We start from the raw sequence: 26,866 nt of genomic DNA, 5'->3' as shown, positions 1-26,866 counted from the left end.
GCACATTTACACACGGAACATCAGCTGAACATTAACCAATGAAGCTCCTGGAGGCTGTTGGATGAGGAGACAGGATCAGAATCTAACAGCAGGTGTTGTTGTGTTTTCATCTTCAGACAGGTGAGCTGTCTGTGGACTGCTGTCTGTTTACTACACAGCACCATCTGCATCCCAGCTGCCAGTAAGAGTATGAAACACAGAAGCTCCTTTTGTTAGTATTTAGAAAAGTCAAATCTCTGACTGAACCACTTCCTGCTCATTTCACTTTCACCAAAACGAATCTGACTCTTCCACCGTCGCCCTGCTCGGGCGCTGGGCTCTTCTCTCCTCTCTCAGTACTCTACTGCCACCTGTCTGCCAAAAATATAATGAAAATCAATACCAAAAGCCTGAAGCTTCTATATGTGATTTATCTGGACTAACTGCAGCTAAGAAAATGCAGAGTTTAAAATAAAACCCCCAGCATAGTGCATATATTGATTGGAGCAGGATTTGAGAGGCTTTCACAAGAAAAAACAACACAGTAAAAGAGAGAGAGAGAGAGAGAGAGAGAGAGAACACCCGAATGATGATTAATTGTGGCATTTAGCCGATAACGATTAATTTGACGATTAATTGATGACTATTGCACTGACATGTTTTGACTCTAAATCGCCACATTGTTCTAAAATGATACTGACAAGTCATCAGTCAAGTTAACTCCTTCATTCTAACAGGTTAAACCAGCCATGTTTGAAATATGTGTTGATAACAGAGGCACAAACTGCTTCAAAATAATAATGAAGCAAACATTTAAAGAACTTTGTCCTTCAAATGTTCTTATCTTAAGGAGACAGAGCAGTGAATATTAACATTAAAATTAAACAGGACAAATAAGTTCAGAAAAAGTCACATCAGTGATTATTTCAAGTTAAAAAAAAAATGTGTCTGTGGCTGGAATATGTCACACACTAGTGCATGTTTTCACTCATACTGTAGAGCAGCAGCAGAAAAAACAAACAAACAAACCGGACAGTTCCACATTTAAATGTGTGTCTGTGCAAATCAACCTACGTTACGTCCTTCCAGCGCTTCGTTTGGTCGTAAGGAGCACAATGACTAAACGTATCGTGGATTCTCGGCTGAGTGGAATTCTTTCCAATATCTGCTGGAGGAGACTTTAATGTTTTCCTATCTTGCTGTGGAGTCCGTAAATAAAGATCGGGAGGCAGCTTCTCCAGTCGGAGTTCATTCCTTTGATCCGAGCAAACATTCGATTACTATGGCAACAACCAACGCTCCACGCTTCACACCTAATGCATGTTGCGTACGCATGCGCGGCACTATATACTACAGCTGTAGCCGGGCTTGTGGCCTGGTTGCACTTTCTTCATTCATTTACTAGCTCCTTTTGCAACAGCTACCAGCAGGCCTAACTGTCTCCATCACACACCCTGCTGGCTTAAGAATCTCATCCTCATCCTCATCATCATCTTCATTCTTCCAATTCCACAGATCTGTCTGGACTTAATAAAACTGTCAGACCACCAACTGGGACTGTTAAATAGAGACAGCCTGAAGGCTGGATCTGCAGCGGCTCAGTGGAACAGCTCATTAAAGATGATGAGATGTAAAACCTGCAGCTGAACATATGAAGACCATTAGAACTGACTTAAAAGACTCTTAATACAGAGCTAAACACATGCTCTGAAAACACTGATATCAACCCGACTCGGCTAGAGCATTAGCAAACAGATTCTTATTTAGGCTACACAACCAGCGGACACAAAACAGAACTCACACCAGCTGTCGGCTAAAGTCCTCCTCCACTGAGTGAAGTACGGCCTTTTAGCTTGTTAACGACCTTCACCGATTGCTAACTTAAATGATTTTGCTTTAGACAAAACCAAGTGCAAACAGGACAGACAGCAAAAGAACCAAAACAAACAACTACAACCACCAAATAACAAGTGAAAAATCATCTTCTTCAGCATCCAAGACCAACTTCATTTCTTTAAAATGATCACTATGATAAATACTGACAGTTTGAGCCACCAAGTTCTGCACAATTAGCCAGATAATTAGCAGTTGTTGATATTAATCCTACAGATCAGAGGTTTTTAAAGAGTGAGGCAAGCCTCTTCAAACAGTTTGAGGGGATTGTTAATCAAAACAAAACATAACAATGTAAGTCACCACAATTGTTTTTAACTATAATAGTTGTGTCACTTTTATACTTAGACAAAAACAAAATAAAGTTTGATTGAAAAATAAATATAAAACTACCTCTAATATGGAGCATATTACAACCTAAGGTATGCAGGATTTAAGAGGAAGCTGCAAAGTAAAACCAAGCAGCTAGCTACTCTTTCTAGCCTTCATCTGAGTCTCAGACTTTAAACCTTCTTACCTCTGGCCTCTGTAACAGTCGCAGCCGGTGCTGACTCTCCGTCTTGGCCCATGACAGCTGTGAAATATGTACAAAGTGAAATTCAGAGCTCATAATTAAGGAGAAGTATTTTTAGCATTAAGCTAGCTAGCTAGCTAGCTAGGTAACAACAGCTAGTTGCTTGTTGACCGGTCAAAACTGACGTCTGGTTACTTTGACATCAAGCAGTGTTTTTAATATTATTAAAACAACTTACACGGGCATGAAATGAAAACGTCAGTTGTTTTCTAACCTCCTTCTTTCTGGCTCGTTGTACTTCACACGTCTTCCCGCATTTATTCCCTACGCTCTGAAAGGGCGCACACCTGTCTATAAAGACGGCACGCATGCGCAGAACATGGAGAATCATGGTGGGTTCAAGCAACCCGGAAACACGAGCTTCATCGATTATTAACGACATAAAAAAAACGAAATTAAAATTAAAAAAACTATTTTTTCTTACTTTTTTCTGCATAAATATGTTAAACAACTTCAGCCCTGCTCAAAACTACCAAACATTAAATCATTTTGAGGAATTTAACCCTTTTAATGCCAGTTTGATTACTTGATTTCACAGTAATTTTTTAATGAAGAAAACACAAAAAATGAGTTATTTTCTACAAAACAAAAGTTAGGTGGCTGAGGCATTATATTTAAATCTGTCATGGATAGGTCAAAGATTAGCCAAAATATTGAGTTTGATAGTAAATTTTAAAACTGCTGCTACACAAAAACTAATAATGCATCAAACTCAATATTTGGGCTAATCTTTTAGTAAAAAATTACTGTGACATCAAGTAATCAAACTGGCATTTAAAGGGTTAAATTCCTCAAAATGATTTAATGTTTGGTAGTTTTGAGCAGGGCTGAAGTTGTTTAACATATTTATGCAGAAAAAAGTAAGAAAAAATATTAATCTGTTAATTTTTTATAGCAGTTTTCTGGAAGTGGACTTTTTTGTCCCCTAATGACACAAAAGGGTAGTAAATTAAAGTGACGCTTGAGGGTTAAAATGTTAAAAATACTAAAATAAACCAAATTTAACAGCATGATATGCAAATGACTATAATGTAAAGTCAAAACTGGAGAATGATTTCACTTTGTTTTTTTTGTTCAACAGAAAATAAACCAGTGATTTATTTTTACAAACTTCCACATCTTAACTTCAGGGTTGCCAGAAGTTTTCCTAATAGTCGGATATTTCAGAGTGGCACTAGTGTGGTATGAATTATGCACATGCAAAGCAAACCATAAAAGTTAACAAAGTTTATTACATGTTTATATACAAACAACCCTGCAAGGCACACCTTTGTTTAAATAAGAATATACAACACATTTGTATTTTTGAAAGCAAACACTTTTTTAGTTTTGAAATATATTATTAATACAAGTCTGTTTAGTGTCAGAGAGGAGAAGGCCCCAAAGTGTAGCTGTTCAGTCAACACAAACAAAGTCATACATGATCAATGATTTAACCACATCTGTCCTGTGACATGTCAAATGTTGGATATAATGATGTACACGCAGCACTTCCTGTGGTTTAATTACTGTTCAGCTGAGAGCTTATTCAAAAACAGGAGACCCCGGACATCAAAAACACAGCCTCACATGGGCCGACTCAAATCTAATTTTCTGTTAAACTAGAACACAATAAAAGTAGCCTTTTGTAATATATAATAATACTCTATTATCCTCTTTTGTTAGGCAAAAGATTATGAGGACAGTTTAAAGAGGGGAGAGACAATAATAAGTTCAGCTGTGTTAAAAACATTGTTGGCATTGGTTCAGGGTAAAGGCAACGTTAACCATCCACAAAGACAGCATGCCATTATGTTCAGAACAGGCTATTGATCATGCAGTGATCAGTCATCCTGTCAGCTGCCTTTATGAAAGAAAAAGTTTGTCCAACATCAATCAGAACACGTGTGAAATAACTGTTGTTGTGACTCCTGCACAGCACAAAGACTGAGAGATGAAAGGATGCTGGTGACAAAGGCCCGTCGTGACTCATGAGATGAAACTAAACAAGACAAAAAAACACAAACGGCTGAAACATTAAGATACAGGCTGTCATATTCAGAAAGCGTCACCACCTACTGTGACACACGTCAGATCCCTTAATGCGTACTACGAGTTCAACAAATGTCCGTCACTGCTGCAGCTTTGTCGTCCGACCAGAACAGAAGGCGCCGGACCAGAGAGGATGATGACTCTCAGAGGAAGAGGAAGGCTGAAAAAGTAACGAGCCGGTGTCAGCACGGCTTCCTCACATGTCTGGAGTGTCAGAGTCCTCTGGGCTGTGTGTGTGTGTGTTTTATTGAATATTCCTATTGTGATGTTCTGGATGGATGGCCGTTATCATGCCAGCAGGCCGAGTCGCTTGACCTTAGCAGACAGGAAAGAGTGGATGATGAAGACTATGGTCTTAGGGCAACAGTGGAGGTCCAGCTGCTGTAGGACGAGAAGGAGAGGGAGAGAGTTCTTCAGCTTTCAAACTCATCACCTGAATGTGACTGTGAGTCATTAAATGTTGTTTTATAAGCAAGTTTTTTTGACTTAGATGGAAGTGAGTTGATGATGATGAGCATGACCAGGGCATTGTGGGTAAAACATCTACATGTTTCCACACAGGACTTAACTTACAATCTCAGCCTCAGGGCCTCCAAAGTCGAGGAACATCATTCGAACTCCATCGTCTGAGGACATTCGGAGGCGCTCGAAGGGCTGCTGCAGGAGGACGCTTTTCCTCACGCCCATTTCTTCTGTGAAAAGTACGAAACCCTCGTCGATGTGCACGCCCAGTTTGCACTCCTTCCCGTTCCAGCTGCAGGCTGCAGAAACAGAATGGTTAGACAGGAGCAGAAAGAGGGATCAGTGTCTCAGGCTTACTCTTGAAAGCTTTAGCACTACCTAAAGCTACCAGCAGAGGGCAACATAATGACATTTTGGGTTTTTTGCTCAGTACACACATGAGCTAGGACATAACTTTCATTTGTAGAACCTCATTTAAATCTGAAGAGATTTAGGACATTCTGAAAAGAATAATAATTCCTGATAATCCCCCTGAGGCGGAAGTGTTTGCCTGGTGCTTCTGAAACAGATTTGAGATGTATTCAGAGATGTGATTGATTATTTGGTTGGAAAAAGCCTTTGAATCTGGCCTCACATCCTCTGATGCGCGGCCTGTTTTAGTCGCTCTGCGCTCACAGAGGCACCAATCATGATCAACAACATATTTCTCTGTAATCTCACTCATGATGTTTTTTTTTTGAAGGAACTGTGCAGCAAGCATGGAGGTCATAGAATCTCTGTACCCGTAGTGACCTCCTTGATGAGCTCAGCAGCACTGTGGCAGCCCTCCACCAGGAGGTGAGTCCAGGTGGACAGCTCTTTGGCAGAATCCACCCTGAAAACGTGGGTCTCCACGCCTTGCTTGGTGCCCGAACGCAGCCCGAAGGATAGCTCAGAGTCCAGGAGGGGAGAACTTTTTCCAGGGCCAGAGTGGACCAGTCTAGTCAGGGTAGAGGAGAAGGAGAAGGACATGATGATTTATAGGAGAGAATGAAGCCAGAGGTGGAAAAGTAAAATGTGGAGTACACAGGAGAGAAAACATGACTCATAGGTTCTGGCTGCACTAATGTTTTCCAAATGAATATGAGGTTATGTGCTGAAATATTGAACAGTCGAGTTATGGAAAGAGTGAGCATGAGCGTGTTACTGCGTCCAAAACAGGGAGAGGCTCTGTGTGTGAACCTGGTGGTGATGAGCGGGTGACTCTTGTTGGGACTGCTGAGGCTCTCTTTGCTTTCAGGCATGGAGGGATACAGGAGCAGGTCTTTGTCAGTCAGCACAGCCAGGACGGCTTTCTCTGGACCGTGTGTCACCTGCAACGTGAAAAAAAATATCATTTAAACTGTGAAAATCCTTGGACTGAGTTCAGGATTGAAGCGTGCAGACTCTGGTGTTTCGCCATGTTCGTGCTGTATTTGTTTATGCAGAGATGTTGTTTGTGGGTCAGTGTGATTTGAGGTGTAAACCACAGGCCCAGGCTTTCTTTGAGTGAGCCGCCTCAGTGAAGCCTCAGCTCACAACGTGATGTTTGTTATAAACGGTCTTTGTCTCAGCGCAGCTTGCTGCTTCAGGCTCTGTGTGTGTTCACATGAAAGTGGGCGTTTTTTGTGTTTTTTCACAAGAAAATTGATCGATTGACAGACTTTATGCAGGAGGAACAGGGGGGTATTGATCAATATCAATTCAGTTTTATTTGTGTAGTCTCTTTAACAATAACAAATGCCTCTGCAACAGGGGCAGGAAAAACACCCCTTCAACAGGACGTAACTTTAAGCAGGAAGTGTTGTATTGATTTATATTACAGCTGATATGTTGTAGTGTGAGTGTGAATGGTTGTGTGTCTGTGTGTGTTGCCCTGTGACGGACTGGTGGCCTGTCCAGGGTGTACCCTGACGCTGACCCGTAGACAGCGGGGATAGGCTCCACCCCCCCGTGACCCTGCACTGCAGGACGAAGCGGGTTCAGATGATGGATGGATGATATATTGTTGGATGAGTGTACTATTCTAAAGATCAACAGGTTAGACAGTAAACACTGGACTCACTAGACCATGTAGGACCCCCAGCAGCGCCTGTAGCAGCTAAGCTAACACGACAGCGAGGGGTTAATCGAGCCTGCTCTAACTGTGGCTTTGGTCATACCTGCAGATTATGGCTTAGACTAGATGCAGGCTTCGTTAAAGGGGAAGGCTTTAGGTCGAGTCTTAAAGGTGGAGGTGGTGTCTGCTCCCTGAACACAGCTGGAAGCTGAAGGCTCGGCCTCCTATTCTACGTCAAGAGGTTTAAACCTTTAAGCATTTTTTAACATAATTAAATGAAACATTTATCATACAGAACACATTCTTATCAAGTGCCAGTGAATACTTGTAAAACTAGCATGTAATATTTAGAAGAACAAACCCTGGGAGCATGAAAGCAAAGACTAAAAATAGACAAACTACAAAAAAACGATGGAGCAAAAAAATGTTCAGTGTGAACATGTTCCCTGTACCTGCTCTGTAATCCAGCCCAGATGTTTGACCTCCATGCCAGGCTGCATGCTCTTCATCTCCTCCTTCACTCGCGGTAAAAGGTTGGCAGCGCCTGCCTGGATGGCATTGTACCAGGACTGGGCCATGGCTGGGTCTTTAGCCCGCAGGAACACAGAGTTCTTTCTGCTGGATGACACCACCTCAAAATACCTGGCAAGGGAGGTGAAGAGGGGGGCGAGGAACAGGAGCAGGTGTGATTGTGTCTGATTCTTTTTTGAATGTATGCAGTGAGCTACATGGAGCGGTGCAGCGTGTAGTACCTGTTTTCTGTGTCCGGGGGGCACTGTTTTCGTGAAACCTGGCACATCTTCAGCGGGATGCTGCGGGGCTCCTTCACCTCAGCAGGAGAGAGCTCAGCGGCCTTCTGAGGTGTGGAAGGGGGAGAGTCCCAGGGGAGGGTGGCCCCGGGGGACCCGGAGCTTTTAAAGAAGGCCGACATCTCCTTGATGTACTTCACTGAAACAGAGAGAGAGAGAGAGAGAGAGCATTACATAAGAGGCAATGTAGCGAACAGCAGAGAGAGGGAGAGGAAGGAAATTTGTAAAAACGCTGCCTCCAGGTCGGTAAAAGCAATTAAAGAGCTGCTGCAGAAACATCATCAGAGGACATCATGGGTCTCTCTAATCTTAATGTTGTGTTTCTGCTGTGTGTTGTTGAGTCTGACCCGGGTGGGCACATCTTGAGCACCAGCTGGAGGCAGAGAGGGGAGATAATGTTCCTCCAGCTGTGCACTAACACTGCAGCATGGGTGACCGAGCACAGCTGCACACATCTGTGCACAATCTCTCTCTTTTCCTTTTCTGATTCTGACTGATTGATTTCTGTCAATAATGTAGCTCTTAGCGTAAGTTCAATCAGGAAGACTCTGTTTCCCATCATTCACCATTTATCCCTATCCGCTTCCTAATCTTTCTCCCTCTATCCCTCACTCCTCTGCTCCCCCTCTCTTAGTCAGGTGCTTAATAGAAAGCACCTCCCTCACCAATCAGCTGTCGCTTTCCATCCCTCTCCTGACCAATCACAGCTTAGCACGAAATTTAAAAGTCTTCGTCTCTTCTCCAGCTGTCTTCTGATCGAACCCGGCAACCCTCCTCCACCCCAAGCACCACCAGATCCACGCCAGTTCAGGCCTCCTATCTCCTGCCCTCCAGCTCTCCACCACCACCAGGTCTAGACCCCGGGGGGATCTTATGATCCAGCGGCCTCTCCTCTTGCGTTTTCCCCCCTTTCCGGATGTGGTCTTCACGATGGGGTCTAGGACGCCAATGCACATTCAAACTTTGTACTTAATAAATCGTTCTCATTCAGTTCGCTGAGTCTCTCGTGATTGAAATGACCATGACTCACTACTGTTAATGCTGCTGACAGCACTGACTGTTTATATACACATATACACACTCATTATAAATGTTAGAATCACTGTCACACAGTGATTCTGTAAATATCTTCACAGGTGTGAAATTGTTACTACAGTAATACATATACATGCAGATCGCAATATTGTCCAGGCTCGGACTCCCAAACACCGGGACTATACCGAGTTACCGCCACTTCCTGTTTCATGGCAAAAAACATCAGCCTTTGACAGGTCAGAATGACTGATACAGCTGTAAGGAGGCAAGTCAGGAGTGCAGGAGGTACATGCAACATGGAGGATTCTCAGTCAGGAGTCAAGGGTTCGAGTCCCCCTGACACCGCGGGCTGTTTTCATTTTTTCCTTTTTTCCTTTTTTTAAAATCACAGTTAGGTAAAAATAATCTCAAAAACACACAGATTCATAACACATTTGACAAGACTACAACAGTTCGTTCCATAATTATTTTATCGAGTGAAGACAACAGCATGGACGTATACACGATGTGCTTCTTAGTTTAACAGACAAATACACAGATACAAGTGCTAATAAAACAGTCGTGTGTGTGTGTGAGGGATAGCCTGAAAAAGTCCAGGACTTCATCATGGTCCCTGTCTTGTAAGATACGCTTGTCATAATGGAGCTGTTGCCTGAGCTTTTTCTTGAGTTTCACATTAGCTGCTCTCTCTGGTGTTATCAGCACGCACGTCCTTAAACTAAATCATTACTGAGGTAGCTTGAGGCTTCACTGTTATCAGTCCTGTGGACCAGACTCTGCTGGTTCTGTCTTGACTGGGAGCTGCTGAAACTGAGCTTTACCTACATGTCTCCTATGATCCAGCCCCAGTACAACTCTTATCAATCTATTTTGTGCTACTTGAAATTTCAGCTTTCAGGGCTTTGCTTTGCACCACCATTTTTTAAAGGTCTTCTGTCTTTTAAGCCGGCTCCTCTGGCTTCTTCTGGAGTCCAGTGGCGGTTCTACATCAAATTACTCCCCGGGTGAGACCCCCCCCCATGAGCCCCCCCACCCCCCACCCTGTATTTAACTCTAAAAACAGCTGACAGTCAGCAGTATTCTTACTTTAGTTTAACGTTAATCAGCCTGTCAATGATAGACAGACTTATGTTAGCAGACAGTAGCTAACTTGTTAGCTAACCGACGAGCCAGAGCACCGCATCATTGATGGACATTATAAAAACACAGCGTGCAGCATCAAACTCTCAGTCCAGCATCAGGCTACAGTCCTCTGTCTCTGCCTGCAGCTCTGCAGGTCTGTCCGGTTTGTTGTCATGACCCCAAAACTTCCGATCATTCACGTTGCTATACACAAACACGCAGTGACGCACGCTATCAGGACAGAGTGAGACCTCCCTCCTTCACTCCATGTCCGTTCCGTTTGAAGACCCAGAGGTGAGCTGTCGCCCCCTGTGTGATGCTGCCCCGGGCGACCGCCTGGTTTGCCCGTGTCCAAAACCGCCACTGGTGGTACTACACTAACAGATTAATGTAACAAAATACAATATAGGTATTGCCAGAGAAATTTACTTGGGTATTTGTCCTAAAAATAATTGGTTCTACTAAGTAAATGTTACTTAAGGAAAGATCACAAGCATTTTTTGAGTGCAAAAAAACTGCACTCCAAAAATGTCACTCCAAATATATTTCAGTGTATAGCTGCTTTATTACTTAGATCCACACACTTGATAGTTTCATAGATTTTTGCACGTATTTAAATTCTGTATTTGTATGTCTGCACCAAATACCAGGACCAAGTACCTGCACCACACTTCACCACAGTCTATGTTGCCCCATTGCCATGGAAACGGTAGAACCAAGTGGGTGTGGTCTATGTTGCCGTGGCAACACTTAAACAAAACAGCTAGAAGGTACAGCTGGAGAGAGAACTCTAATAACTCTATTATTGTCATTTCAAAACATTTTAGCAAGTTGGATGCAAGTAGTCAGCGGTTTAGGACGATTTAAGAAGGTTTGGAAGGACGCAGACGACGCAATGGACAGAAATTTGTTTGCCGATAAACTCACCAGAGTTGCCAAAGAGGAAGTTCATCCCAATATAAATGCATTTTATAATGGAACAAGTAAAGAACAGTGGGACAGATTGATTTTAGGAAAGCCTGACACTGAAGAAGGTTCAGGAAAGAGTTCAAAAGTTTTTACTCCTAAGCCAGCCAAACCGGGGATACTTCAGAGATTGAGGAGGTTTTTTGGTGTGTCACGCAGGATCTCGCCCTCTATGCCCACGCAGGAGTCACCTAAGGTAGTGACCTGTCCAGTGGACATTTTCGCGGTAGAGAAGAGTAAAGCTTCTTCACCCAAGTCAACAGGAGTAACAACCAATGAGGTCAATCCGGTGGAGGTTTTCGTGCCAGAGCAGGACCCCGCGAAGTCTGAGGAGAGACTTCAGAAGAGAAAAGCTTTATCACCCAAGTCAACAGGAGTAGCACCTAAGACGATGAAGCCTCTGCACCAGTCACATGAGCTGACTCCGGTGGAGGCATATGTGCCACAGATGGTGTTTCCTGGAGTCGTCCTTGTGGAGGATTCTCTGTCAAAGTCTACAGAGAGAAAGGCTTTAGGAAAGACAACTACTCTATCCAGATCTCCTAGAAAGCATTTTCAGTTGAGGAACAACTGGACCTTGCCATCCAGTACTGAAAGTGATGAGAGTGTCAACATTGTGCCTCTGCAGGAGACAGCTGAGGTCATCTCTGTGGAGTCTTCGGGGTCACAGAAGGATGACTCCTTCACACCTGTGATTCACTTTGTGGGGGACATAGTGGCTAAGATGGAAAAAAATGACTTGGGCAGATTTCTTTTTGATCTAATTATTCAAGTCAGTAGAAAGTTAGAGACAACATTGACTTTGAAGCAGTGTCAAGAGATCCATATCCGGCTTTATGACCAAATTTGGGATTTACTGGAAGAGGAACATATCATTATTCCTCCAGAAAATTTCAGGGGTCTTAGCAAGCTGGTTTATAAGAGCTTGATCAAAGAGTGGAAATATCCATTCAATCTGGCCATTCATATGTCTGCTGGGCTACCGAAGATGGACACACACATAATCAGTAGTTTCCTGGAACATGCTACAAGAAGCAAGAAGTAAGCGCTACGAAGAACTTCTTCTCAACGGTTTGCAAAGCAATTTCCAATTTCAAGAAGAGTTCAGGCCTGACTTCCTTAGACAACCAGGGGGCACCTATAGTAGACGCACACAACGCACAAACACCTGTTTGTGAACTTGTCGGCAGTCTGCAACAAAAAAAATATTAAAAATAATTAAACAATATAAAATAAATAAAAAACCTAAAAAAAATCTTCTTCTACTTCTTCTTTTATTCATACTAAATTATTTAGAAAAAAAAATAGCTGCTTAAAAAATAATATTATACTTAAAGAATAAAATAATACAATAAAAAATATAATTTCTCTCACAATAACTGTGATAAGTGTAACTGTCAACTTTTTATTCATATTAACTGGAGGTCACAGCCAGGGTTCTGGACTAACTTTTTGCACTGGTGCACCGCATCACACTTAACACCGCAGTTTGTTGTTTAATTGCTGTCCGTATATTTTTGTACAGATCAGGTCTTATCTTGACATCTATCATCCTAAACTGAATTTGGACCATGTTTAATGAACACAGTTAAATAAAAAATGTTGTAAATGTACTGATAGTACTCATTCAAAAGTCTGCATGTCAGAAATCCATAATCCAACTTTGGGGGAGGGGGGTCTGGGGTCCTCCCTCCGTTAAGTCAGCAGTATTCTTACTTTAGTTTAACGTTAATCAGCCTGTCAATGATAGACAGACTTATGTTAGCAGACAGTAGCTAACTTGTTAGCTAACCGACGAGCCAGAGCACCGCATCATTGATGGACATTATAAAAACACAGCGTGCAGCATCAAACTCTCAGTCCAGCATCAGGCTACAGTCCTCTGTCTCTGCCTGCAGCTCTGCAGGTCTGTCCGGTTTGTTGTCATGACCCCAAAACTTCCGATCATTCACGTTGCTATACACAAACACGCAGTGACGCACGCTATCAGGACAGAGTGAGACCTCCCTCCTTCACTCCATGTCCGTTCCGTTTGGAGACCCAGAGGTGAGCTGTCGCCCCCTGTGTGATGCTGCCCCGGGCGACCGCCTGGTTTGCCCGTGTCCAAAACCGCCACTGGTGGTACTACACTAACAGATTGATGTAACAAAATACAATATAGGTATTGCCAGAGAAATTTACTTGGGTATTTGTCCTAAAAATAATTGGTTCTACTAAGTAAATGTTACTTAAGGAAAGATCACAAGCATTTTTTGAGTGCAAAAAACCTGCACTCCAAAAATGTCACTCCAAATATATTTCAGTGTATAGCTGCTTTATTACTTAGATCCACACACTTGATAGTTTCATAGATTTTTGCACGTATTTAAATTCTGTATTTGTATGTCTGCACCAAATACCAGGACCAAGTACCTGCACCACACTTCACCACAGTCTATGTTGCCCCATTGCCATGGAAACGGTAGAACCAAGTGGGTGTGGTCTATGTTGCCGTGGCAACACTTAAACAAAACAGCTAGAAGGTACAGCTGGAGAGAGAACTCTAATAACTCTATTATTGTCATTTCAAAACATTTTAGCAAGTTGGATGCAAGTAGTCAGCGGTTTAGGACGATTTAAGAAGGTTTGGAAGGACGCAGACGACGCAATGGACAGAAATTTGTTTGCCGATAAACTCACCAGAGTTGCCAAAGAGGAAGTTCATCCCAATATAAATGCATTTTATAATGGAACAAGTAAAGAACAGTGGGACAGATTGATTTTAGGAAAGCCTGACACTGAAGAAGGTTCAGGAAAGAGTTCAAAAGTTTTTACTCCTAAGCCAGCCAAACCGGGGATACTTCAGAGATTGAGGAGGTTTTTTGGTGTGTCACGCAGGATCTCGCCCTCTATGCCCACGCAGGAGTCACCTAAGGTAGTGACCTGTCCAGTGGACATTTTCGCGGTAGAGAAGAGTAAAGCTTCTTCACCCAAGTCAACAGGAGTAACAACCAATGAGGTCAATCCGGTGGAGGTTTTCGTGCCAGAGCAGGACCCCGCGAAGTCTGAGGAGAGACTTCAGAAGAGAAAAGCTTTATCACCCAAGTCAACAGGAGTAGCACCTAAGACGATGAAGCCTCTGCACCAGTCACATGAGCTGACTCCGGTGGAGGCATATGTGCCACAGATGGTGTTTCCTGGAGTCGTCCTTGTGGAGGATTCTCTGTCAAAGTCTACAGAGAGAAAGGCTTTAGGAAAGACAACTACTCTATCCAGATCTCCTAGAAAGCATTTTCAGTTGAGGAACAACTGGTCCTTGCCATCCAGTACTGAAAGTGATGAGAGTGTCAACATTGTGCCTCTGCAGGAGACAGCTGAGGTCATCTCTGTGGAGTCTTCGGGGTCACAGAAGGATGACTCCTTCACACCTGTGATTCACTTTGTGGGGGACATAGTGGCTAAGATGGAAAAAAATGACTTGGGCAGATTTCTTTTTGATCTAATTATTCAAGTCAGTAGAAAGTTAGAGACAACATTGACTTTGAAGCAGTGTCAAGAGATCCATATCCGGCTTTATGACCAAATTTGGGATTTACTGGAAGAGGAACATATCATTATTCCTCCAGAAAATTTCAGGGGTCTTAGCAAGCTGGTTTATAAGAGCTTGATCAAAGAGTGGAAATATCCATTCAATCTGGCCATTCATATGTCTGCTGGGCTACCGAAGATGGACACACACATAATCAGTAGTTTCCTGGAACATGCTACAAGAAGCAAGAAGTAAGCGCTACGAAGAACTTCTTCTCAACGGTTTGCAAAGCAATTTCCAATTTCAAGAAGAGTTCAGGCCTGACTTCCTTAGACAACCAGGGGGCACCTATAGTAGACGCACACAACGCACAAACACCTGTTTGTGAACTTGTCGGCAGTCTGCAACAAAAAAAATATTAAAAATAATTAAACAATATAAAATAAATAAAAAACCTAAAAAAAATCTTCTTCTACTTCTTCTTTTATTCATACTAAATTATTTAGAAAAAAAAATAGCTGCTTAAAAAATAATATTATACTTAAAGAATAAAATAATACAATAAAAAAATATAATTTCTCTCATAATAACTGTGATAAGTGTAACTGTCAACTTTTTATTCATATTAACTGGAGGTCACAGCCAGGGTTCTGGACTAACTTTTTGCACTGGTGCACCGCATCACACTTAACACCGCAGTTTGTTGTTTAATTGCTGTCCGTATATTTTTGTACAGATCAGGTCTTATCTTGACATCTATCATCCTAAACTGAATTTGGACCATGTTTAATGAACACAGTTAAATAAAAAATGTTGTAAATGTACTGATAGTACTCATTCAAAAGTCTGCATGTCAGAAATCCATAATCCAACTTTGGGGGAGGGGGGTCTGGGGTCCTCCCTCCGTTAAGTCAGCAGTATTCTTACTTTAGTTTAACGTTAATCAGCCTGTCAATGATAGACAGACTTATGTTAGCAGACAGTAGCTAACTTGTTAGCTAACCGACGAGCCAGAGCACCGCATCATTGATGGACATTATAAAAACACAGCGTGCAGCATCAAACTCTCAGTCCAGCATCAGGCTACAGTCCTCTGTCTCTGCCTGCAGCTCTGCAGGTCTGTCCGGTTTGTTGTCATGACCCCAAAACTTCCGATCATTCACGTTGCTATACACAAACACGCAGTGACGCACGCTATCAGGACAGAGTGAGACCTCCCTCCTTCACTCCATGTCCGTTCCGTTTGAAGACCCAGAGGTGAGCTGTCGCCCCCTGTGTGATGCTGCCCCGGGCGACCGCCTGGTTTGCCCGTGTCCAAAACCGCCACTGGTGGTACTACACTAACAGATTAATGTAACAAAATACAATATAGGTATTGCCAGAGAAATTTACTTGGGTATTTGTCCTAAAAATAATTGGTTCTACTAAGTAAATGTTACTTAAGGAAAGATCACAAGCATTTTTTGAGTGCAAAAAAACTGCACTCCAAAAATGTCACTCCAAATATATTTCAGTGTATAGCTGCTTTATTACTTAGATCCACACACTTGATAGTTTCATAGATTTTTGCACGTATTTAAATTCTGTATTTGTATGTCTGCACCAAATACCAGGACCAAGTACCTGCACCACACTTCACCACAGTCTATGTTGCCCCATTGCCATGGAAACGGTAGAACCAAGTGGGTGTGGTCTTTGTTGCCGTGGCAACACTTAAACAAAACAGCTAGAAGGTACAGCTGGAGAGAGAACTCTAATAACTCTATTATTGTCATTTCAAAACATTTTAGCAAGTTGGATGCAAGTAGTCAGCGGTTTAGGACGATTTAAGAAGGTTTGGAAGGACGCAGACGACGCAATGGACAGAAATTTGTTTGCCGATAAACTCACCAGAGTTGCCAAAGAGGAAGTTCATCCCAATATAAATGCATTTTATAATGGAACAAGTAAAGAACAGTGGGACAGATTGATTTTAGGAAAGCCTGACACTGAAGAAGGTTCAGGAAAGAGTTCAAAAGTTTTTACTCCTAAGCCAGCCAAACCGGGGATACTTCAGAGATTGAGGAGGTTTTTTGGTGTGTCACGCAGGATCTCGCCCTCTATGCCCACGCAGGAGTCACCTAAGGTAGTGACCTGTCCAGTGGACATTTTCGCGGTAGAGAAGAGTAAAGCTTCTTCACCCAAGTCAACAGGAGTAACAACCAATGAGGTCAATCCGGTGGAGGTTTTCGTGCCAGAGCAGGACCCCGCGAAGTCTGAGGAGAGACTTCAGAAGAGAAAAGCTTTATCACCCAAGTCAACAGGAGTAGCACCTAAGACGATGAAGCCTCTGCACCAGTCACATGAGCTGACTCCGGTGGAGGCATATGTGCCACAGATGGTGTTTCCTGGAGTCGTCCTTGTGGAGGATTCTCTGTCAAAGTCTACAGAGAGAAAGGCTTTAGGAAAGACAACTACTCTATCCAGATCTCCTAGAAAGCATTTTCAGTTGAGGAACAACTGGACCTTGCCATCCAGTACTGAAAGTGATGAGAGTGTCAACATTGTGCCTCTGCAGGAGACAGCTGAGGTCATCTCTGTGGAGTCTTCGGGGTCACAGAAGGATGACTCCTTCACACCTGTGATTCACTTTGTGGGGGACATAGTGGCTAAGATGGAAAAAAATGACTTGGGCAGATTTCTTTTTGATCTAATTATTCAAGTCAGTAGAAAGTTAGAGACAACATTGACTTTGAAGCAGTGTCAAGAGATCCATATCCGGCTTTATGACCAAATTTGGGATTTACTGGAAGAGGAACATATCATTATTCCTCCAGAAAATTTCAGGGGTCTTAGCAAGCTGGTTTATAAGAGCTTGATCAAAGAGTGGAAATATCCATTCAATCTGGCCATTCATATGTCTGCTGGGCTACCGAAGATGGACACACACATAATCAGTAGTTTCCTGGAACATGCTACAAGAAGCAAGAAGTAAGCGCTACGAAGAACTTCTTCTCAACGGTTTGCAAAGCAATTTCCAATTTCAAGAAGAGTTCAGGCCTGACTTCCTTAGACAACCAGGGGGCACCTATAGTAGACGCACACAACGCACAAACACCTGTTTGTGAACTTGTCGGCAGTCTGCAACAAAAAAAATATTAAAAATAATTAAACAATATAAAATAAATAAAAAACCTAAAAAAAATCTTCTTCTACTTCTTCTTTTATTCATACTAAATTATTTAGAAAAAAAAATAGCTGCTTAAAAAATAATATTATACTTAAAGAATAAAATAATACAATAAAAAAATATAATTTCTCTCACAATAACTGTGATAAGTGTAACTGTCAACTTTTTATTCATATTAACTGGAGGTCACAGCCAGGGTTCTGGACTAACTTTTTGCACTGGTGCACCGCATCACACTTAACACCGCAGTTTGTTGTTTAATTGCTGTCCGTATATTTTTGTACAGATCAGGTCTTATCTTGACATCTATCATCCTAAACTGAATTTGGACCATGTTTAATGAACACAGTTAAATAAAAAATGTTGTAAATGTACTGATAGTACTCATTCAAAAGTCTGCATGTCAGAAATCCATAATCCAACTTTGGGGGAGGGGGGTCTGGGGTCCTCCCTCCGTTAAGTCAGCAGTATTCTTACTTTAGTTTAACGTTAATCAGCCTGTCAATGATAGACAGACTTATGTTAGCAGACAGTAGCTAACTTGTTAGCTAACCGACGAGCCAGAGCACCGCATCATTGATGGACATTATAAAAACACAGCGTGCAGCATCAAACTCTCAGTCCAGCATCAGGCTACAGTCCTCTGTCTCTGCCTGCAGCTCTGCAGGTCTGTCCGGTTTGTTGTCATGACCCCAAAACTTCCGATCATTCACGTTGCTATACACAAACACGCAGTGACGCACGCTATCAGGACAGAGTGAGACCTCCCTCCTTCACTCCATGTCCGTTCCGTTTGGAGACCCAGAGGTGAGCTGTCGCCCCCTGTGTGATGCTGCCCCGGGCGACCGCCTGGTTTGCCCGTGTCCAAAACCGCCACTGGTGGTACTACACTAACAGATTGATGTAACAAAATACAATATAGGTATTGCCAGAGAAATTTACTTGGGTATTTGTCCTAAAAATAATTGGTTCTACTAAGTAAATGTTACTTAAGGAAAGATCACAAGCATTTTTTGAGTGCAAAAAACCTGCACTCCAAAAATGTCACTCCAAATATATTTCAGTGTATAGCTGCTTTATTACTTAGATCCACACACTTGATAGTTTCATAGATTTTTGCACGTATTTAAATTCTGTATTTGTATGTCTGCACCAAATACCAGGACCAAGTACCTGCACCACACTTCACCACAGTCTATGTTGCCCCATTGCCATGGAAACGGTAGAACCAAGTGGGTGTGGTCTATGTTGCCGTGGCAACACTTAAACAAAACAGCTAGAAGGTACAGCTGGAGAGAGAACTCTAATAACTCTATTATTGTCATTTCAAAACATTTTAGCAAGTTGGATGCAAGTAGTCAGCGGTTTAGGACGATTTAAGAAGGTTTGGAAGGACGCAGACGACGCAATGGACAGAAATTTGTTTGCCGATAAACTCACCAGAGTTGCCAAAGAGGAAGTTCATCCCAATATAAATGCATTTTATAATGGAACAAGTAAAGAACAGTGGGACAGATTGATTTTAGGAAAGCCTGACACTGAAGAAGGTTCAGGAAAGAGTTCAAAAGTTTTTACTCCTAAGCCAGCCAAACCGGGGATACTTCAGAGATTGAGGAGGTTTTTTGGTGTGTCACGCAGGATCTCGCCCTCTATGCCCACGCAGGAGTCACCTAAGGTAGTGACCTGTCCAGTGGACATTTTCGCGGTAGAGAAGAGTAAAGCTTCTTCACCCAAGTCAACAGGAGTAACAACCAATGAGGTCAATCCGGTGGAGGTTTTCGTGCCAGAGCAGGACCCCGCGAAGTCTGAGGAGAGACTTCAGAAGAGAAAAGCTTTATCACCCAAGTCAACAGGAGTAGCACCTAAGACGATGAAGCCTCTGCACCAGTCACATGAGCTGACTCCGGTGGAGGCATATGTGCCACAGATGGTGTTTCCTGGAGTCGTCCTTGTGGAGGATTCTCTGTCAAAGTCTACAGAGAGAAAGGCTTTAGGAAAGACAACTACTCTATCCAGATCTCCTAGAAAGCATTTTCAGTTGAGGAACAACTGGTCCTTGCCATCCAGTACTGAAAGTGATGAGAGTGTCAACATTGTGCCTCTGCAGGAGACAGCTGAGGTCATCTCTGTGGAGTCTTCGGGGTCACAGAAGGATGACTCCTTCACACCTGTGATTCACTTTGTGGGGGACATAGTGGCTAAGATGGAAAAAAATGACTTGGGCAGATTTCTTTTTGATCTAATTATTCAAGTCAGTAGAAAGTTAGAGACAACATTGACTTTGAAGCAGTGTCAAGAGATCCATATCCGGCTTTATGACCAAATTTGGGATTTACTGGAAGAGGAACATATCATTATTCCTCCAGAAAATTTCAGGGGTCTTAGCAAGCTGGTTTATAAGAGCTTGATCAAAGAGTGGAAATATCCATTCAATCTGGCCATTCATATGTCTGCTGGGCTACCGAAGATGGACACACACATAATCAGTAGTTTCCTGGAACATGCTACAAGAAGCAAGAAGTAAGCGCTACGAAGAACTTCTTCTCAACGGTTTGCAAAGCAATTTCCAATTTCAAGAAGAGTTCAGGCCTGACTTCCTTAGACAACCAGGGGGCACCTATAGTAGACGCACACAACGCACAAACACCTGTTTGTGAACTTGTCGGCAGTCTGCAACAAAAAAAATATTAAAAATAATTAAACAATATAAAATAAATAAAAAACCTAAAAAAAATCTTCTTCTACTTCTTCTTTTATTCATACTAAATTATTTAGAAAAAAAAATAGCTGCTTAAAAAATAATATTATACTTAAAGAATAAAATAATACAATAAAAAAATATAATTTCTCTCATAATAACTGTGATAAGTGTAACTGTCAACTTTTTATTCATATTAACTGGAGGTCACAGCCAGGGTTCTGGACTAACTTTTTGCACTGGTGCACCGCATCACACTTAACACCGCAGTTTGTTGTTTAATTGCTGTCCGTATATTTTTGTACAGATCAGGTCTTATCTTGACATCTATCATCCTAAACTGAATTTGGACCATGTTTAATGAACACAGTTAAATAAAAAATGTTGTAAATGTACTGATAGTACTCATTCAAAAGTCTGCATGTCAGAAATCCATAATCCAACTTTGGGGGAGGGGGGTCTGGGGTCCTCCCTCCGTTAAGTCAGCAGTATTCTTACTTTAGTTTAACGTTAATCAGCCTGTCAATGATAGACAGACTTATGTTAGCAGACAGTAGCTAACTTGTTAGCTAACCGACGAGCCAGAGCACCGCATCATTGATGGACATTATAAAAACACAGCGTGCAGCATCAAACTCTCAGTCCAGCATCAGGCTACAGTCCTCTGTCTCTGCCTGCAGCTCTGCAGGTCTGTCCGGTTTGTTGTCATGACCCCAAAACTTCCGATCATTCACGTTGCTATACACAAACACGCAGTGACGCACGCTATCAGGACAGAGTGAGACCTCCCTCCTTCACTCCATGTCCGTTCCGTTTGGAGACCCAGAGGTGAGCTGTCGCCCCCTGTGTGATGCTGCCCCGGGCGACCGCCTGGTTTGCCCGTGTCCAAAACCGCCACTGGTGGTACTACACTAACAGATTAATGTAACAAAATACAATATAGGTATTGCCAGAGAAATTTACTTGGGTATTTGTCCTAAAAATAATTGGTTCTACTAAGTAAATGTTACTTAAGGAAAGATCACAAGCATTTTTTGAGTGCAAAAAAACTGCACTCCAAAAATGTCACTCCAAATATATTTCAGTGTATAGCTGCTTTATTACTTAGATCCACACACTTGATAGTTTCATAGATTTTTGCACGTATTTAAATTCTGTATTTGTATGTCTGCACCAAATACCAGGACCAAGTACCTGCACCACACTTCACCACAGTCTATGTTGCCCCGTTGCCATGGAAACGGTAGAACCAAGTGGGTGTGGTCTATGTTGCCGTGGCAACACTTAAACAAAACAGCTAGAAGGTACAGCTGGAGAGAGAACTCTAATAACTCTATTATTGTCATTTCAAAACATTTTAGCAAGTTGGATGCAAGTAGTCAGCGGTTTAGGACGATTTAAGAAGGTTTGGAAGGACGCAGACGACGCAATGGACAGAAATTTGTTTGCCGATAAACTCACCAGAGTTGCCAAAGAGGAACTTCATCCCAATATAAATGCATTTTATAATGGAACAAGTAAAGAACAGTGGGACAGATTGATTTTAGGAAAGCCTGACACTGAAGAAGGTTCAGGAAAGAGTTCAAAAGTTTTTACTCCTAAGCCAGCCAAACCGGGGATACTTCAGAGATTGAGGAGGTTTTTTGGTGTGTCACGCAGGATCTCGCCCTCTATGCCCACGCAGGAGTCACCTAAGGTAGTGACCTGTCCAGTGGACATTTTCGCGGTAGAGAAGAGTAAAGCTTCTTCACCCAAGTCAACAGGAGTAACAACCAATGAGGTCAATCCGGTGGAGGTTTTCGTGCCAGAGCAGGACCCCGCGAAGTCTGAGGAGAGACTTCAGAAGAGAAAAGCTTTATCACCCAAGTCAACAGGAGTAGCACCTAAGACGATGAAGCCTCTGCACCAGTCACATGAGCTGACTCCGGTGGAGGCATATGTGCCACAGATGGTGTTTCCTGGAGTCGTCCTTGTGGAGGATTCTCTGTCAAAGTCTACAGAGAGAAAGGCTTTAGGAAAGACAACTACTCTATCCAGATCTCCTAGAAAGCATTTTCAGTTGAGGAACAACTGGTCCTTGCCATCCAGTACTGAAAGTGATGAGAGTGTCAACATTGTGCCTCTGCAGGAGACAGCTGAGGTCATCTCTGTGGAGTCTTCGGGGTCACAGAAGGATGACTCCTTCACACCTGTGATTCACTTTGTGGGGGACATAGTGGCTAAGATGGAAAAAAATGACTTGGGCAGATTTCTTTTTGATCTAATTATTCAAGTCAGTAGAAAGTTAGAGACAACATTGACTTTGAAGCAGTGTCAAGAGATCCATATCCGGCTTTATGACCAAATTTGGGATTTACTGGAAGAGGAACATATCATTATTCCTCCAGAAAATTTCAGGGGTCTTAGCAAGCTGGTTTATAAGAGCTTGATCAAAGAGTGGAAATATCCATTCAATCTGGCCATTCATATGTCTGCTGGGCTACCGAAGATGGACACACACATAATCAGTAGTTTCCTGGAACATGCTACAAGAAGCAAGAAGTAAGCGCTACGAAGAACTTCTTCTCAACGGTTTGCAAAGCAATTTCCAATTTCAAGAAGAGTTCAGGCCTGACTTCCTTAGACAACCAGGGGGCACCTATAGTAGACGCACACAACGCACAAACACCTGTTTGTGAACTTGTCGGCAGTCTGCAACAAAAAAAATATTAAAAATAATTAAACAATATAAAATAAATAAAAAACCTAAAAAAATCTTCTTCTACTTCTTCTTTTATTCATACTAAATTATTTAGAAAAAAAAATAGCTGCTTAAAAAATAATATTATACTTAAAGAATAAAATAATACAATAAAAAAATATAATTTCTCTCATAATAACTGTGATAAGTGTAACTGTCAACTTTTTATTCATATTAACTGGAGGTCACAGCCAGGGTTCTGGACTAACTTTTTGCACTGGTGCACCGCATCACACTTAACACCGCAGTTTGTTGTTTAATTGCTGTCCGTATATTTTTGTACAGATCAGGTCTTATCTTGACATCTATCATCCTAAACTGAATTTGGACCATGTTTAATGAACACAGTTAAATAAAAAATGTTGTAAATGTACTGATAGTACTCATTCAAAAGTCTGCATGTCAGAAATCCATAATCCAACTTTGGGGGAGGGGGGTCTGGGGTCCTCCCTCCGTTAAGTCAGCAGTATTCTTACTTTAGTTTAACGTTAATCAGCCTGTCAATGATAGACAGACTTATGTTAGCAGACAGTAGCTAACTTGTTAGCTAACCGACGAGCCAGAGCACCGCATCATTGATGGACATTATAAAAACACAGCGTGCAGCATCAAACTCTCAGTCCAGCATCAGGCTACAGTCCTCTGTCTCTGCCTGCAGCTCTGCAGGTCTGTCCGGTTTGTTGTCATGACCCCAAAACTTCCGATCATTCACGTTGCTATACACAAACACGCAGTGACGCACGCTATCAGGACAGAGTGAGACCTCCCTCCTTCACTCCATGTCCGTTCCGTTTGGAGACCCAGAGGTGAGCTGTCGCCCCCTGTGTGATGCTGCCCCGGGCGACCGCCTGGTTTGCCCGTGTCCAAAACCGCCACTGGTGGTACTACACTAACAGATTAATGTAACAAAATACAATATAGGTATTGCCAGAGAAATTTACTTGGGTATTTGTCCTAAAAATAATTGGTTCTACTAAGTAAATGTTACTTAAGGAAAGATCACAAGCATTTTTTGAGTGCAAAAAAACTGCACTCCAAAAATGTCACTCCAAATATATTTCAGTGTATAGCTGCTTTATTACTTAGATCCACACACTTGATAGTTTCATAGATTTTTGCACGTATTTAAATTCTGTATTTGTATGTCTGCACCAAATACCAGGACCAAGTACCTGCACCACACTTCACCACAGTCTATGTTGCCCCGTTGCCATGGAAACGGTAGAACCAAGTGGGTGTGGTCTATGTTGCCGTGGCAACACTTAAACAAAACAGCTAGAAGGTACAGCTGGAGAGAGAACTCTAATAACTCTATTATTGTCATTTCAAAACATTTTAGCAAGTTGGATGCAAGTAGTCAGCGGTTTAGGACGATTTAAGAAGGTTTGGAAGGACGCAGACGACGCAATGGACAGAAATTTGTTTGCCGATAAACTCACCAGAGTTGCCAAAGAGGAACTTCATCCCAATATAAATGCATTTTATAATGGAACAAGTAAAGAACAGTGGGACAGATTGATTTTAGGAAAGCCTGACACTGAAGAAGGTTCAGGAAAGAGTTCAAAAGTTTTTACTCCTAAGCCAGCCAAACCGGGGATACTTCAGAGATTGAGGAGGTTTTTTGGTGTGTCACGCAGGATCTCGCCCTCTATGCCCACGCAGGAGTCACCTAAGGTAGTGACCTGTCCAGTGGACATTTTCGCGGTAGAGAAGAGTAAAGCTTCTTCACCCAAGTCAACAGGAGTAACAACCAATGAGGTCAATCCGGTGGAGGTTTTCGTGCCAGAGCAGGACCCCGCGAAGTCTGAGGAGAGACTTCAGAAGAGAAAAGCTTTATCACCCAAGTCAACAGGAGTAGCACCTAAGACGATGAAGCCTCTGCACCAGTCACATGAGCTGACTCCGGTGGAGGCATATGTGCCACAGATGGTGTTTCCTGGAGTCGTCCTTGTGGAGGATTCTCTGTCAAAGTCTACAGAGAGAAAGGCTTTAGGAAAGACAACTACTCTATCCAGATCTCCTAGAAAGCATTTTCAGTTGAGGAACAACTGGTCCTTGCCATCCAGTACTGAAAGTGATGAGAGTGTCAACATTGTGCCTCTGCAGGAGACAGCTGAGGTCATCTCTGTGGAGTCTTCGGGGTCACAGAAGGATGACTCCTTCACACCTGTGATTCACTTTGTGGGGGACATAGTGGCTAAGATGGAAAAAAATGACTTGGGCAGATTTCTTTTTGATCTAATTATTCAAGTCAGTAGAAAGTTAGAGACAACATTGACTTTGAAGCAGTGTCAAGAGATCCATATCCGGCTTTATGACCAAATTTGGGATTTACTGGAAGAGGAACATATCATTATTCCTCCAGAAAATTTCAGGGGTCTTAGCAAGCTGGTTTATAAGAGCTTGATCAAAGAGTGGAAATATCCATTCAATCTGGCCATTCATATGTCTGCTGGGCTACCGAAGATGGACACACACATAATCAGTAGTTTCCTGGAACATGCTACAAGAAGCAAGAAGTAAGCGCTACGAAGAACTTCTTCTCAACGGTTTGCAAAGCAATTTCCAATTTCAAGAAGAGTTCAGGCCTGACTTCCTTAGACAACCAGGGGGCACCTATAGTAGACGCACACAACGCACAAACACCTGTTTGTGAACTTGTCGGCAGTCTGCAACAAAAAAAATATTAAAAATAATTAAACAATATAAAATAAATAAAAAACCTAAAAAAATCTTCTTCTACTTCTTCTTTTATTCATACTAAATTATTTAGAAAAAAAAATAGCTGCTTAAAAAATAATATTATACTTAAAGAATAAAATAATACAATAAAAAATATAATTTCTCTCATAATAACTGTGATAAGTGTAACTGTCAACTTTTTATTCATATTAACTGGAGGTCACAGCCAGGGTTCTGGACTAACTTTTTGCACTGGTGCACCGCATCACACTTAACACCGCAGTTTGTTGTTTAATTGCTGTCCGTATATTTTTGTACAGATCAGGTCTTATCTTGACATCTATCATCCTAAACTGAATTTGGACCATGTTTAATGAACACAGTTAAATAAAAAATGTTGTAAATGTACTGATAGTACTCATTCAAAAGTCTGCATGTCAGAAATCCATAATCCAACTTTGGGGGAGGGGGGTCTGGGGTCCTCCCTCCGTTAAGTCAGCAGTATTCTTACTTTAGTTTAACGTTAATCAGCCTGTCAATGATAGACAGACTTATGTTAGCAGACAGTAGCTAACTTGTTAGCTAACCGACGAGCCAGAGCACCGCATCATTGATGGACATTATAAAAACACAGCGTGCAGCATCAAACTCTCAGTCCAGCATCAGGCTACAGTCCTCTGTCTCTGCCTGCAGCTCTGCAGGTCTGTCCGGTTTGTTGTCATGACCCCAAAACTTCCGATCATTCACGTTGCTATACACAAACACGCAGTGACGCACGCTATCAGGACAGAGTGAGACCTCCCTCCTTCACTCCATGTCCGTTCCGTTTGGAGACCCAGAGGTGAGCTGTCGCCCCCTGTGTGATGCTGCCCCGGGCGACCGCCTGGTTTGCCTGTGTCCAAAACCGCCACTGGTGGTACTACACTAACAGATTAATGTAACAAAATACAATATAGGTATTGCCAGAGAAATTTACTTGGGTATTTGTCCTAAAAATAATTGGTTCTACTAAGTAAATGTTACTTAAGGAAAGATCACAAGCATTTTTTGAGTGCAAAAAAACTGCACTCCAAAAATGTCACTCCAAATATATTTCAGTGTATAGCTGCTTTATTACTTAG

The 26,866-nt window shown here is 42.2% G+C and overlaps 1 protein-coding gene across 1 annotated transcript in view; it reads right to left on the bottom strand.

The window, feature by feature from the left end:
- Window positions 1–3,658: 3,658 nt before the first annotated feature.
- Window positions 3,659–26,866, bottom strand: part of snta1 (syntrophin, alpha 1) — a 54,663-nt gene continuing 31,455 nt past the window's right edge. The window contains exons 3-8 of the mRNA XM_028429616.1: window positions 7,769–7,964; window positions 7,469–7,658; window positions 6,161–6,291; window positions 5,722–5,918; window positions 5,051–5,238; window positions 3,659–4,858 (exon numbers count right to left, since the gene is read on the bottom strand). Coding sequence (XP_028285417.1) covers window positions 4,766–4,858; window positions 5,051–5,238; window positions 5,722–5,918; window positions 6,161–6,291; window positions 7,469–7,658; window positions 7,769–7,964 — 995 coding nt within the window. The 3' untranslated portion in view covers window positions 3,659–4,765. The remainder of the gene's footprint in view (window positions 4,859–5,050; window positions 5,239–5,721; window positions 5,919–6,160; window positions 6,292–7,468; window positions 7,659–7,768; window positions 7,965–26,866) is intronic.

This window comes from Parambassis ranga, chromosome 18, assembly GCF_900634625.1.
Source record: "Parambassis ranga chromosome 18, fParRan2.1, whole genome shotgun sequence".
Taxonomy (NCBI): Eukaryota; Metazoa; Chordata; class Actinopteri; family Ambassidae; genus Parambassis; species Parambassis ranga.
The sequence above is the reverse complement of the archived record's forward strand: the minus strand, read 5'-3'. Positions and strand labels throughout refer to the sequence as shown.